The 12,264-nt window shown below is 38.6% G+C and overlaps 1 protein-coding gene across 1 annotated transcript; it reads left to right on the forward strand.

Moving 5' to 3' along the window:
- Nucleotides 1–2,113: 2,113 nt before the first annotated feature.
- Nucleotides 2,114–5,269, forward strand: LOC137396476 (uncharacterized). Its single transcript, XM_068082769.1, has 6 exons — nt 2,114–2,147; nt 2,255–2,296; nt 2,438–2,593; nt 3,727–3,903; nt 4,350–4,493; nt 4,760–5,269. Exons 1-6 carry the CDS (start codon nt 2,144–2,146, stop codon nt 5,101–5,103), a joined length of 867 nt encoding a protein of 288 aa, XP_067938870.1. The 5' UTR covers nt 2,114–2,143; the 3' UTR covers nt 5,104–5,269.
- Nucleotides 5,270–12,264: the final 6,995 nt, after the last annotated feature.

Raw genomic sequence — 12,264 nt, forward strand, 5'->3', positions numbered from 1 at the left:
GATCTCAAAGTTATGTTACATATATCATATAATATAATATAACATATACATTATATGCTATATATAATATAAGTATTATAAATAATATATAATATCTATCTATGTACTAAATATTATTTGTTGAACATAAAAGATGTGGTTTGAAACAGTTTCTCATCTTCTTAAGACCACCTTGCCATGCTCCAGCAGATTATAATCGATTATCATTCTTTCTTGACTTATGGTAATAATAAACTCTTTCACATCTTGTCAAAGAGTTTTCCTTTCTTTCTAAAATATGTCTGACATATTAAGGAGTTCTTAAGACAGTACATATATATTAAAATGCTATTGACATTTTTATGTAAATTACGAAAGAGGATTATTTTTGCAACAGAGCGGTAATTATGCGAATGATTGTGATCAGGCTATAGAGTCTGATCACAGGCTATAAAGTCTGATCACAGGCTATATAGTCCGATGAGTCTGGTGAGAAGGATATACATTTTGAGATATCAGAGTGTAGATGTTCAAATAATGACCATCTATTTATAATCTATCTATAACCTCCTATTGCCTCCAACACCCAAACAACACCTATAATAATGATGTTGTTTTGGTGTTGGAGGCAATTGAGGATTGCTCCATTCCTTTACAAAGACCTAACCTAAATCTATGAAAACAATTCAAAGATGTACCTTTAATATGTCAAAGACTGGCCCGTTTTCTCGTTATCCGCTTTTGAGAATAAAACCACTTTTGAATTATCACTAGCTGTCATCTTAAAGTTGCATCTAAATGCGTCAAAAGGTTTTATAATTGATAATCTCATAGCGAAGTTATTTGCTACTTTGAGCAGCTTATGGCCACATCTTTTAAAACAAATAATGCATTTTCACGCATCTTATCATCTAAAAGGTTAAAGGTTAAAGGTCAAATGTTTGATTTTTGGCTCAATCTTTGATCTTCTACATATCAGTAGAAAATAAAAAAATTAATAAATGCTATAAAAATGCTGAGCATGGTTATACTCTAACCTGAAATATAAGGTAGTTTGTGGTATTCGAACTGATAGCATGCGTGGTGAGCTCACAAGTCGACTGCTTAAGACGAGGGTTAGCTCATTTAGCATAGAAATACTCACACCAGGAGCTGGTGGTTACTGTTCAAATAAAACATTTTTTTGGTTAATAGCATCATTGTAATAAATTAATTTTTCATTCAATTTTTAAATACAAAACTTTATAATTTACTAAATATGCAACTGTTACGTTACGTCACATGTACATTTAACCACTGCCAAAGACATGCTGATCACCAAAAATATAACAATGTTCAACAATGTTTTTGAAAAGATTTTTATATTTGGAATTTCTACAAGACTATTTAGCAATTTCTGGTACTTTAAAAAAATTATAATGCATTTTAATTATTAACAAACCTATCACCTATTAACAATTATTTACAAAACTAAATTTTTGCTAATTTTTTAAAGAAATTTTTAACATTTTTAGGGTTTTCCTGAAATATACGCGCAACTCTAGCAGCAATCTGTTTCTGTTTTATATTTGTTGGTTATTAAGAAAATCAATCTGCATAAATAGTTTTTCAGAGCAATGAAAAAGCTGGTAGAATTATCTTTCCTTTTAGACTAGATGGATACTTCAACACTTGAGTAGACTGGAGCCACATTCCTCGTGCAGTCATAAAGGCTTGATCATTAGCAGCCAGAATCTATAAGACCGAGGAAGTCAATAATACTGATAAATGATGGTTTTCCGTTAGATGTTTTTTCACAGGTTTGCATCAAAAAATGAGCAAGTCATCACCTTATTAAAAATCACTTCCTAAGTTTGGTGAACACACTGCGTTTAGTAAGATGTACACACTTCGAAGTTTTCCCCACGTGCCGGCACGATGCAATCATCATTACCGCTCACTATGTTTAGATGACATCTGCAATATTCAAAGATTTGTTCCACTTGTAGCAGGAGGCAATCAATTTTGATTCTTTGCCGACTCGTACTATAATTAATATGTTATAGAAGATGAATGAGCTATGAGTTACTTTGATTTATTACCTTGTCTACAGTATAAAAGGTCTGGACAGTTGATACAGAAGTCACTCTTCTCTTATACCTCAGAATAGAGACACAGTTTAAACATGGGTAAGTTGAGTTTCTCACTAAGCTTATCATAACTATAGTTATACCAACTAGATCTCTATGTCTATGCCATAGACTTTATATCTGCATAGAGCTTATTCATCTTTCAGGTAGCAAAGTTGTCCTCTCTCTGGCTTTGGTTGCTGCGATTGGTAAGTTTATCAGTCACCCGAATATCACTTAATTAACCTTCTATTTGATTTTCTTCTACAATTTTTAAATAAACTTATACATGTATAATTATTAATTAACTATACAGTTAAATTGCAAAAGGTTGGCTGTGGTTATTGCAGTTTGTATGACAAGGGCCTACAGGGTAGGTGGGAATTACCGTGACGCAAATCGTGGTCAGTATGCATCGCGTCCTTCTCAATATCAAGCACCTGCTGCCACTCGTTACCAATCACCAGTTTCTCATCACTATCAAGCACCTGCTCAAAAATCCTATGGTAAGTTTTTACACTTTTGTCATTCAATAGTTTCAAACATAAAACGGTTTGAATATGGCTAAATAAAATTATAATAACATTATTTGAAATTTTTGGTTGTCTTCTAATTAAATAGCTTCTCTAAATCCACTGTAAAATTTAACTCTTGCAGTGTATAGATTAGAGCTTGTAATGTATAGATTACAGCTTGTAGTGTACAGATTGGAGCTTGTAGTGTATAGATTACAGCTTGTAGTGTATAGATTAGAGCTTGTAGTGTATAGATTAGAGCTTGTAGTGTATAGATTACAGCTTGTAATGTACAGATTACAGCTTGTAGTGTACAGATTGGAGCTTGCAGTGTATAGATTAGAGCTTGTATTGTATAGATTAGAGCTTGTAGTGTACAGATTGGAGCTTGCAGTGTATAGATTAGAGCTTGTATTGTATAGATTAGAGCTTGTTGTGTACAGATTAGAGCTTGTAGTGTACAGATTAAAGCTTGTAGTGTACAGATTACAGCTTGTAGTGTATAGGTTAGAGCTTGCAGTGTACAGATTAGAGCTTGTAATGTACAGATTAGAGCTTGTAGTGTATAGATTAGAGCTTGTAGTGTATAGATTAGAGCTTTTAATGTATAGATTAGAGCTTGTAATGTATAGATTAGAGTTTGTAATGTATAGATTAGAGTTTGTAGTGTATAGATTAGAGCTTGTAGTGTATAGATTAGAGCTTGTAATGTATAGATTAGAGCTTGTAATGTATAGATTAGAGCTTGTAATGTATAGATTAGAGCTTGTAGTGGATAGATTAGAGCTTGCAGTGTATAGATTAGAGCTTGCAGTGTATAGATTAGATTAGGCAGTATAAAATTTGGTTGTTTGAATAAATAAGCAGCTTTGATAGAACTGCTAATTGGCTGACGCTTTTGTGCAGCAGTTTTAGGGTAAAGAAGACTTGTAATTACCAAAGCTTAGAGAGTAAATACAGCGAGTAGAATTGGTGAATTCTGTTGTAAGAAAATCCAAACTTGAAATAATAATTTCTCAATATTTCCAAACTATCCCAAAAAATAATACTGATGTGACTGTTTTTTAAATAAGGTAGTTATTTAATTAGTTTTAGAAGTCAAACCTGATCTTGTGTAATTTTAGTAGTCAAGTATTGGTCTGAGTGGGGGCAATATGGAGCGTGTTCAGCAACTTGTGGATGGGGAGAGCAGCGCAGGTACAGAACGTGCCTATCCAAGAGAGAGTATGGATATGGAAACTCAGTCCATCAGTGTAATGGTCCCAGCTACAGCAAGAAAAGATGCTACGGTGGTAAACCCAGTAAGTAAACATGTAACCTATCCGCTTTTGTATAGCTACTAGGTTAATAGTAAGTATACTTTTGCTACTGCAAACTTACCTGTATGTTTCATAATAGTGGTTTGTTTAGTAAGAGCTTCGTAAATTCATTTCTTTTAGCTAGAGCTTTTAGCTTTGGCTTTAACTTTTTATGCTGCTTTTTATTATTGAAAAAATTTGCATTCATACTTTTGCTAAAACAATTAAATTAACAAAATGATACATTTTTTAACAAATATTAAGTGTTAAGAAAATAAATTGTAAAGCCTTATGCAGCTTTTTGAACATATTGTCCAAAATCTGATATTTTTGCAAGATTTAATAAAATGCCATGACATTAGTTTTAGAAATTACTAGCCTTGGCTATTTCTTTTACTCACAAATTCCGTGGTTTAATTTAATGTTGTCCATTTGACTGATATTTTCAGTTGATGGTGGATGGTCGCACTGGTCATCATGGGCAACTATTCAAGGATATCAACAAAAGAGAACGAGACAATGTAACTACCCTGTTCCAAGCTGTGGTGGAAGGAACTGCTATGGATCAAGCTTTGAGACCAGAAATGTTCATAGTAAGTTTTACCTCTTACCTCAACATAAAATTATATTTTTTACAGACTTTCAATGATTTGCATTGGTAAACAAACTAGATTTAGAAATAACTAACAATTCATACTGTCACATATGTTCTTATATTGACTTTTTTGTGAGTTTCTATAACAGCTCAATCTTGATGAAGATGCTAACTTGTGTTTTGCGCATACTTAGTTGCATGATAGAGTAATGAATATGCTTTATATTAATATGTAATTAAAAGCTTTTTGGTGCCATTTTACAGCTCCGAGAACCTATGCACCAACACCTGTATATAGAAAACCATCAGCCAACACACACTACCGAGCCCCTAATAGAAGCAGAGCACCTATTGCCAACACTCAATACAGAGTACCAGTTGACAACTCTCAGTACAGAGCACCTGTTGAGAACACACACTACAGAGCACCTGTTGCCAACACTCAATACAGATCACCTGTTGCCAACACTCAGTACAGAGCACCTGTTGCCAACACTCAATACAGAGCACCAGTTGACAACCCTCGGTACAGAGCACCTGTTCCAGCAAATAGAGCTAGTTTGTCTAGAAGCAATGCTCAACACAGAGCTCCAAGCGTAGGTTACTAAATACCCATATGACTGTGTTTGTTGTTTGTTGCACAAGCTCATTCCAATGTTCTAAGATTTTGTTGTCTAATTCTTGTTTAATGGTTTTTACTTTGTTAAAATGTTAGATTGTTATTGCTTTTATTATTTGACAGTTTGTTTCACTAATAAATATCCAAGAACTTGACTTCAACTCATCACATACAATATTACTCTGAAGCTATTGTATTGTCCCTAAGATTGAGCTGTTAACTTTCTGTTAAAATGTTAAGAGATTTTCAAACGTTGTACATCTGTGGACAAGTAGAAAAAGCTTTTATAGTACTGAAGTGAACAGTACCAATTTTTCTTCAGGCAACAAAAAAAGTTGAAGCAAGTGTGAAGCTTTAAAACTCATGAGTAAGACGGCTCTGTTTCAGAACAAAAAAAATCTCCATTTGCAATCAAGTAAAATCACATGAGCCTAAGTTTCAATGGAACAGTTTTTACACTCTCTTAATAAACAAACCATGATGGCTTTTCAACATGAGAATAGATACTTCTTCTATTACGAGTTTACCAAAGCATATTTTTGAAATTTACAAACAAAAAGGAGAGCTATGATTATTATGGTTTCTAATATATAGTAAAAGGAAAAACATTACTTCAATTTAAGTCTAATTAATTTAGGAAAAAATAAAACAGTTCACATCGTTGTTCAGGTATATGCAATTTAGAGTTCACATCGTTGTTCAGGTATATGCAATTAAGAGCTCACATCGTTGTTCAGGTATATACAATTAAGAGTTCATATCGTTGTTCAGGTATATGCAATTAAGGGCTCACATCGTTGTTCAGGTATATGCAATTAAGAGCTCACATCGTTGTTCAGGTATATACAATTAAGAGTTCATATCGTTGTTCAGGTATATGCAATTAAGGGTTCACATCGTTGTTCAGGTATATGCAATAAAGAGCTCACATCGTTGTTCAGGTATATGCAATTAAGAGTTCACATCGTTGTTCAGGTATATGCAATTAAGAGCTCGCATCGTTGTTCAGGTATATGCAATTAAGAGTTCACATCGTTGTTCAGGTATATGCAATTAAGAGCTCGCATCGTTGTTCAGGTATATGCAATTAAGAGTTCACATCGTTGTTCAGGTACATGCAATTAAGAGCTCACATCGTTGTTCAGGTATATGCAATTAAGAGCTCACATCGTTGTTCAGGTATATGCAATTAAGAGCTCATATCGTTGTTCAGGTATATGCAATTAAGAGTTCACATCGTTGTTCAGGTATATGCAATTAAGAGCTCGCATCGTTGTTCAGGTATATGCAATTAAGAGTTCACATCGTTGTTCAGGTACATGCAATTAAGGGCTCACATCGTTGTTCAGGTATATGCAATTAAGGGCTCACATCGTTGTTCAGGTATATGCAATTAAGGGCTCACATCGTTGTTCAGCTATATGCAATTAAAGGAACTCAATAAGTTCACTCTCAAGGCTGTGTGAGTTAAATGCTTTCATCAATCATGCTCAACAAAAAAGTAAAAACAATTGGAGTCTTTAGAACATACAATGCATCATTAACACTGTTTTAGACATCAATTGTGCTCGGGGCATAGAGCGTCTTGAATAAACAATCATCGGATAGATCTATTAATATGGAAAACTATACATATTGGAACATAAATACACTGACCAATAAAATGTTGACAACAATATTGACACCAGCTTAAAAATGGTACAGAAATAATACAAACGGTATTTACCCAGCAAGTTATTGTTATTAATTAATTTGATTTTACTATACAAAGTTTGTTTAGTAATAATTAGTAAGCCAGCTATATAGCAAGCCAGCTATACAGTCCGTCTGCTATATAGCTAGCAAGCCATGTAACAAGTCAGCTTTATATCATGTCAGCTATATTGCAAGCCAGCTATATAACCTGCCAACTATATAACTGACCAGTATGTAACAAGTAAGCTATATAACAATCTAGCTATATAGCAAGCCATCTAAATGTATATAGCTAACCAGCTATATAGCAAGTCAGCGATGTAGCTGGTTTGCCATAATATGGCAAACCAGCTACATCGCTGACTTGCTATATAGCTTTTTAGTTCTATATATCTGGCTATATAGCAAGCTATGTATATTATACATAGTTTGCTCTATAGCCAGATATATAGAACTAAAAACATTGGGTGATATTTACAGAAATATGTGTATTCACTATTTCACTTTTTTTGCCCTTTTTAATATGAAGTTCGTTGACTTCAAAAACTTCCATTCAAAATGTAGATGTCTATTACTAACAAATTTATTCTGAAAACTGGTTAATGGTATAAAAATTAAATTGTGGTTATCGCAGTTATTATCTGATGATGGAATCTCAATATTGTAAACTCCGGCTCTCCAACCCATGCGGTTATAAACCCTATAGTCTGCTGACAGCTATTGTAACCACCTGCTGTGCACCTATTGTCTGCTGACAGCTATTGTAACCACCACTGCTGTGCACCTATAGTCTGCGTACAGCTATTGCAACCACCACTGCTGTGCACCTATAGTCTGCTGACAGCTATTGTAACCACCTGCTGTGCACCTATAGTCTGCTGACAGCTATTGTAACCACCTGCTGAGCACCTATAGTCTGCTGACAGCTATTGTAACCACCTGCTGTGCACCTATAGTCTGCTGACAGCTATTGTAACCACCTGCTGTGCACCTATAGTCTGCTGACAGCTATTGTAACTACCTGCTGTGCACCTATAGTCTGCTGACAGCTATTGTAACCACCTGCTATGCACCTATAGTCTGCTGACAGCTATTGTAACCACCACTGCTGTGCACTTATAGTCTGCTGACAGCTATTGTAACCACCTGTTGTGCACCTATAGTCTGCTGACAGCTATTGTAACCACCTGCTGTGCACCTATAGTCTGCTGACAGCTATTGTAACCACCACTGCTGTGCACCTATAGTCTGCTGACAGCTATTGTAACCACCTGCTGTGCACCTATAGTCTGCTGACAGCTATTGTAACCACCTGCTGAGCACCTATAGTCTGCTGACAGCTATTGTAACCACCTGCTGTGCACCTATAGTCTGCTGACAGCTATCGTAACCACCTGCTGTGCACCTATAGTCTGCTGACAGCTATTGTAACTACCTGCTGTGCACCTATAGTCTGCTGACAGCTATTGTAACCACCACTGCTGTGCACCTATAGTCTGCTGACAGCTATTGTAACCACCACTGCTGTGCACCTATAGTCTGCTGACAGCGATTGTAACCACCACTGCTGTGCACCTATAGTCTGCTGACAGCTATTGTAACCACCACTGCTGTGCACCTATAGTCTGCTGACAACTATTGTAACCACCACTGCTGTGCACCTATAGTCTGCTGACAGCTATTGTAACCACCACTGCTGTGCACCTATAGTCTGCTGACAGCTATTGTAACCACCACTGCTGTGCACCTATAGTCTGCTGACAGCTATTGTAACCACCACTGCTGTGCACCTATAGTCTGCTGACAGCTATTGTAACCACCACTGCTGTGCACCTATAGTCTGCTGACAGCTATTGTAACCACCTGCTGTGCACCTATAGTCTGCTGACAGCTATTGTAACCACCACTGCTGTGCACCTATAGTCTGCTGACAGCTATTGTAACCACCTGCTGTGCACCTATAGTCTGCTGACAGCTATTGTAACCACCTGCTGTGCACCTATAGTCTGCTGACAGCTATTGTAACCACCACTGCTGTGCACCTATAGTCTGCTGACAGCTATTGTAACTACCTGCTGTGCACCTATAGTCTGCTGACAGCTATTGTAACCACCTGCTGTGCACCTATAGTCTGCTGACAGCTATTGTAACCACCACTGCTGTGCACCTATAGTCTGCTGACAGCTATTGTAACCACCACTGCTGTGCACCTATAGTCTGCTGACAGCTATTGTAACCACCACTGCTGTGCACCTATAGTCTGCTGACAGCTATTGTAACCACCTGCTGTGCACCTATAGTCTGCTGACAGCTATTGTAACCACCACTGCTGTGCACCTATAGTCTGCTGACAGCTATTGTAACCACCACTGCTGTGCACCTATAGTCTGCTGACAGCTATTGTAAGCACCACTGCTGTGCACCTATAGTCTGCTGACAGCTCTTGTAACCACCGCTGCTGTGCACCTATAGTCTGCTGACAGCTCTTGTAACCACCACTGCTGTGCACCTATAGTCTGCTGACAGCTATTGTAACCACCACTGCTGTGCACCTATAGTCTGCTGACAGCTCTTGTAACCACCGCTGCTGTGCACCTATAGTCTGCTGACAGCTCTTGTAACCACCACTGCTGTGCACCTATAGTCTGCTGACAGCTATTGTAACCACCACTGCTGTGCACCTATAGTCTGCTGACAGCTCTTGTAACCACCGCTGCTGTGCACCTATAGTCTGCTGACAGCTCTTGTAACCACCACTGCTGTGCACCTATAGTCTGCTGACAGCTATTGTAACCACCACTGCTGTGCACCTATAGTCTGCTGACAGCTCTTGTAACCACCGCTGCTGTGCACCTATAGTCTGCTGACAGCTCTTGTAACCACCACTGCTGTGCACCTATAGTCTGCTGACAGCTATTGTAACTACCGCTGCTGTGCACCTATAGTCTGCTGACAGCTCTTGTAACCACCGCTGCTGTGCACCTATAGTCTGCTGACAGCTCTTGTAACCACCACCGCTGTGCACCTATAGTCTGCTGACAGCTATTGTAACCACCACTGCTGTGCACCTATAGTCTGCTGACAGCTATTGTAACCACCACTGCTGTGCACCTATAGTCTGCTGACAGCTATTGTAACCACCACTGCTGTGCACCTATAGTCTGCTGACAGCTTTTGTAACCACCGCTGCTGTGCACCTATAGTCTGCTGACAGCTAATGTAACCACCTGCTGTGCACCTATAGTCTGCTGACAGCTATTGTAACCACCACTGCTGTGCACCTATAGTCTGCTGACAGCTATTGTAACTACCGCTGCTGTGCACCTATAGTCTGCTGACAGCTCTTGTAACCACCGCTGCTGTGCACCTATAGTCTGCTGACAGCTCTTGTAACCACCACTGCTGTGCACCTATAGTCTGCTGACAGCTATTGTAACCACCACTGCTGTGCACCTATAGTCTGCTGACAGCTCTTGTAACCACCACTGCTGTGCACCTATAGTCTGCTGACAGCTATTGTAACTACCACTGCTGTGCACCTATAGTCTGCTGACAGCTATTGTAACCACCTGCTGTGCAGCTATAGTCTGCTGACAGCTATTGTAACCACCTGCTGTGCACCTATAGTCTGCTGACAGCTATTGTAACCACCTGCTGTGCACCTATAGTCTGCTGACAGCTCTTGTAACCACCACTGCTGTGTACCTATAGTCTGCTGACAGCTATTGTAAGCACCTGCTGTGCACCTATAGTCTGCTGACAGCTATTGTAACCACCACTGCTGTGCACCTATAGTCTGCTGACAGCTCTTGTAACCACCACTGCTGTGCACCTATAGTCTGCTGACAGCTATTGTAACCCCCTGCTGTGCACCTATAGTCTGCTGACAGCTCTTGTAACCACCACTGCTGTGTACCTATAGTCTGCTGACAGCTATTGTAAGCACCTGCTGTGCACCTATAGTCTGCTGACAGCTATTGTAACCACCTGCTGTGCACCTATAGTCTGCTGACAGCTATTGTAACCACCTGCTGAGCACCTATAGTCTGCTGACAGCTATTGTAACCACCTGCTGTGCACCTATAGTCTGCTGACAGCTATTGTAACTACCTGCTGTGTACCTATAGTCTGCTGACAGCTATTGTAAGCACCTGCTGTGCACCTATAGTCTGCTGACAGCTATTGTAAGCACCTGCTGTGCACCTATAGTCTGCTGACAGCTATTGTAAGCACCTGCTGTGCACCTATAGTCTGCTGACAGCTATTGTAACTACCTGCTGAGCACCTATAGTCTGCTGACAGCTATTGTAAGCACCTGCTGTGCACCTATAGTCTGCTGACAGCTATTGTAAGCACCTGCTGTGCACCTATAGTCTGCTGACAGCTATTGTAACCACCTGCTGTGCACCTATAGTCTGCTGACAGCTCTTGTAACCACCACTGCTGTGTACCTATAGTCTGCTGACAGCTATTGTAAGCACCTGCTGTGCACCTATAGTCTGCTGACAGCTATTGTAAGCACCTGCTGTGCACCTATAGTCTGCTGACAGCTATTGTAACCACCTGCTGAGCACCTATAGTCTGCTGACAGCTATTGTAACCACCTGCTGTGCACCTATAGTCTGCTGACAGCTATTGTAACTACCTGCTGTGTACCTATAGTCTGCTGACAGCTATTGTAACCACCTGCTGTGCACCTATAGTCTGCTGACAGCTATTGTAAGCACCTGCTGTGCACCTATAGTCTGCTGACAGCTATTGTAAGCACCTGCTGTGCACCTATAGTCTGCTGACAGCTATTGTAACTACCTGCTGAGCACCTATAGTCTGCTGACAGCTATTGTAACTACCTGCTGCTGAGCAATTAAAACTATGTAAAAATTATCATTTTATTATTAAGTATTAACACAAATACAAATAAAATTTGAAACTAACAAATTTATAAACAACTTTATATCATTAATAATGTTTAAGGAGAGTAAACTGGGCTACTGTACATATGTCTTTATAAGCTCCCTCACAATAGCACAAATACATAAACAACTTGAAGACACCGAGAGACACACCGAGAGAGCAAACTAGAGGTTTTTCTACTAAGCGCTAAAACAAAGCAAAACAAGTGGTAAATTGAAAAAGAAGGCGGGCATTAGTCTTATTCAGAGGTTGGCTAATCTTGGTAGCTAATGAAAACTTATTTGATCTTAACTGTGGTTCTTATTGCGATAGATTAATATTAAGAACTTAGTCTACTTCGATTTTCTAGTTTAAAGCTAAAAGGCAAGAAGTCTGAAGCATCAGAGTTGGCTGCTCATTCCTAACAGTATTCTTATAAATGGTTTTTTATTTCTGCAGTTGATGATCAGCTACCAGCGCTTTAATGAGCGCAAATTCTTTGAATAAATTTGTGAAATTCGTCAAAATATTATAACACATTTGCATAAGAATTTATCTTTTA

Source organism: Watersipora subatra, chromosome 5, assembly GCF_963576615.1.
Source record: "Watersipora subatra chromosome 5, tzWatSuba1.1, whole genome shotgun sequence".
Lineage (NCBI taxonomy): Eukaryota > Metazoa > Bryozoa > Gymnolaemata > Cheilostomatida > Watersiporidae > Watersipora > Watersipora subatra.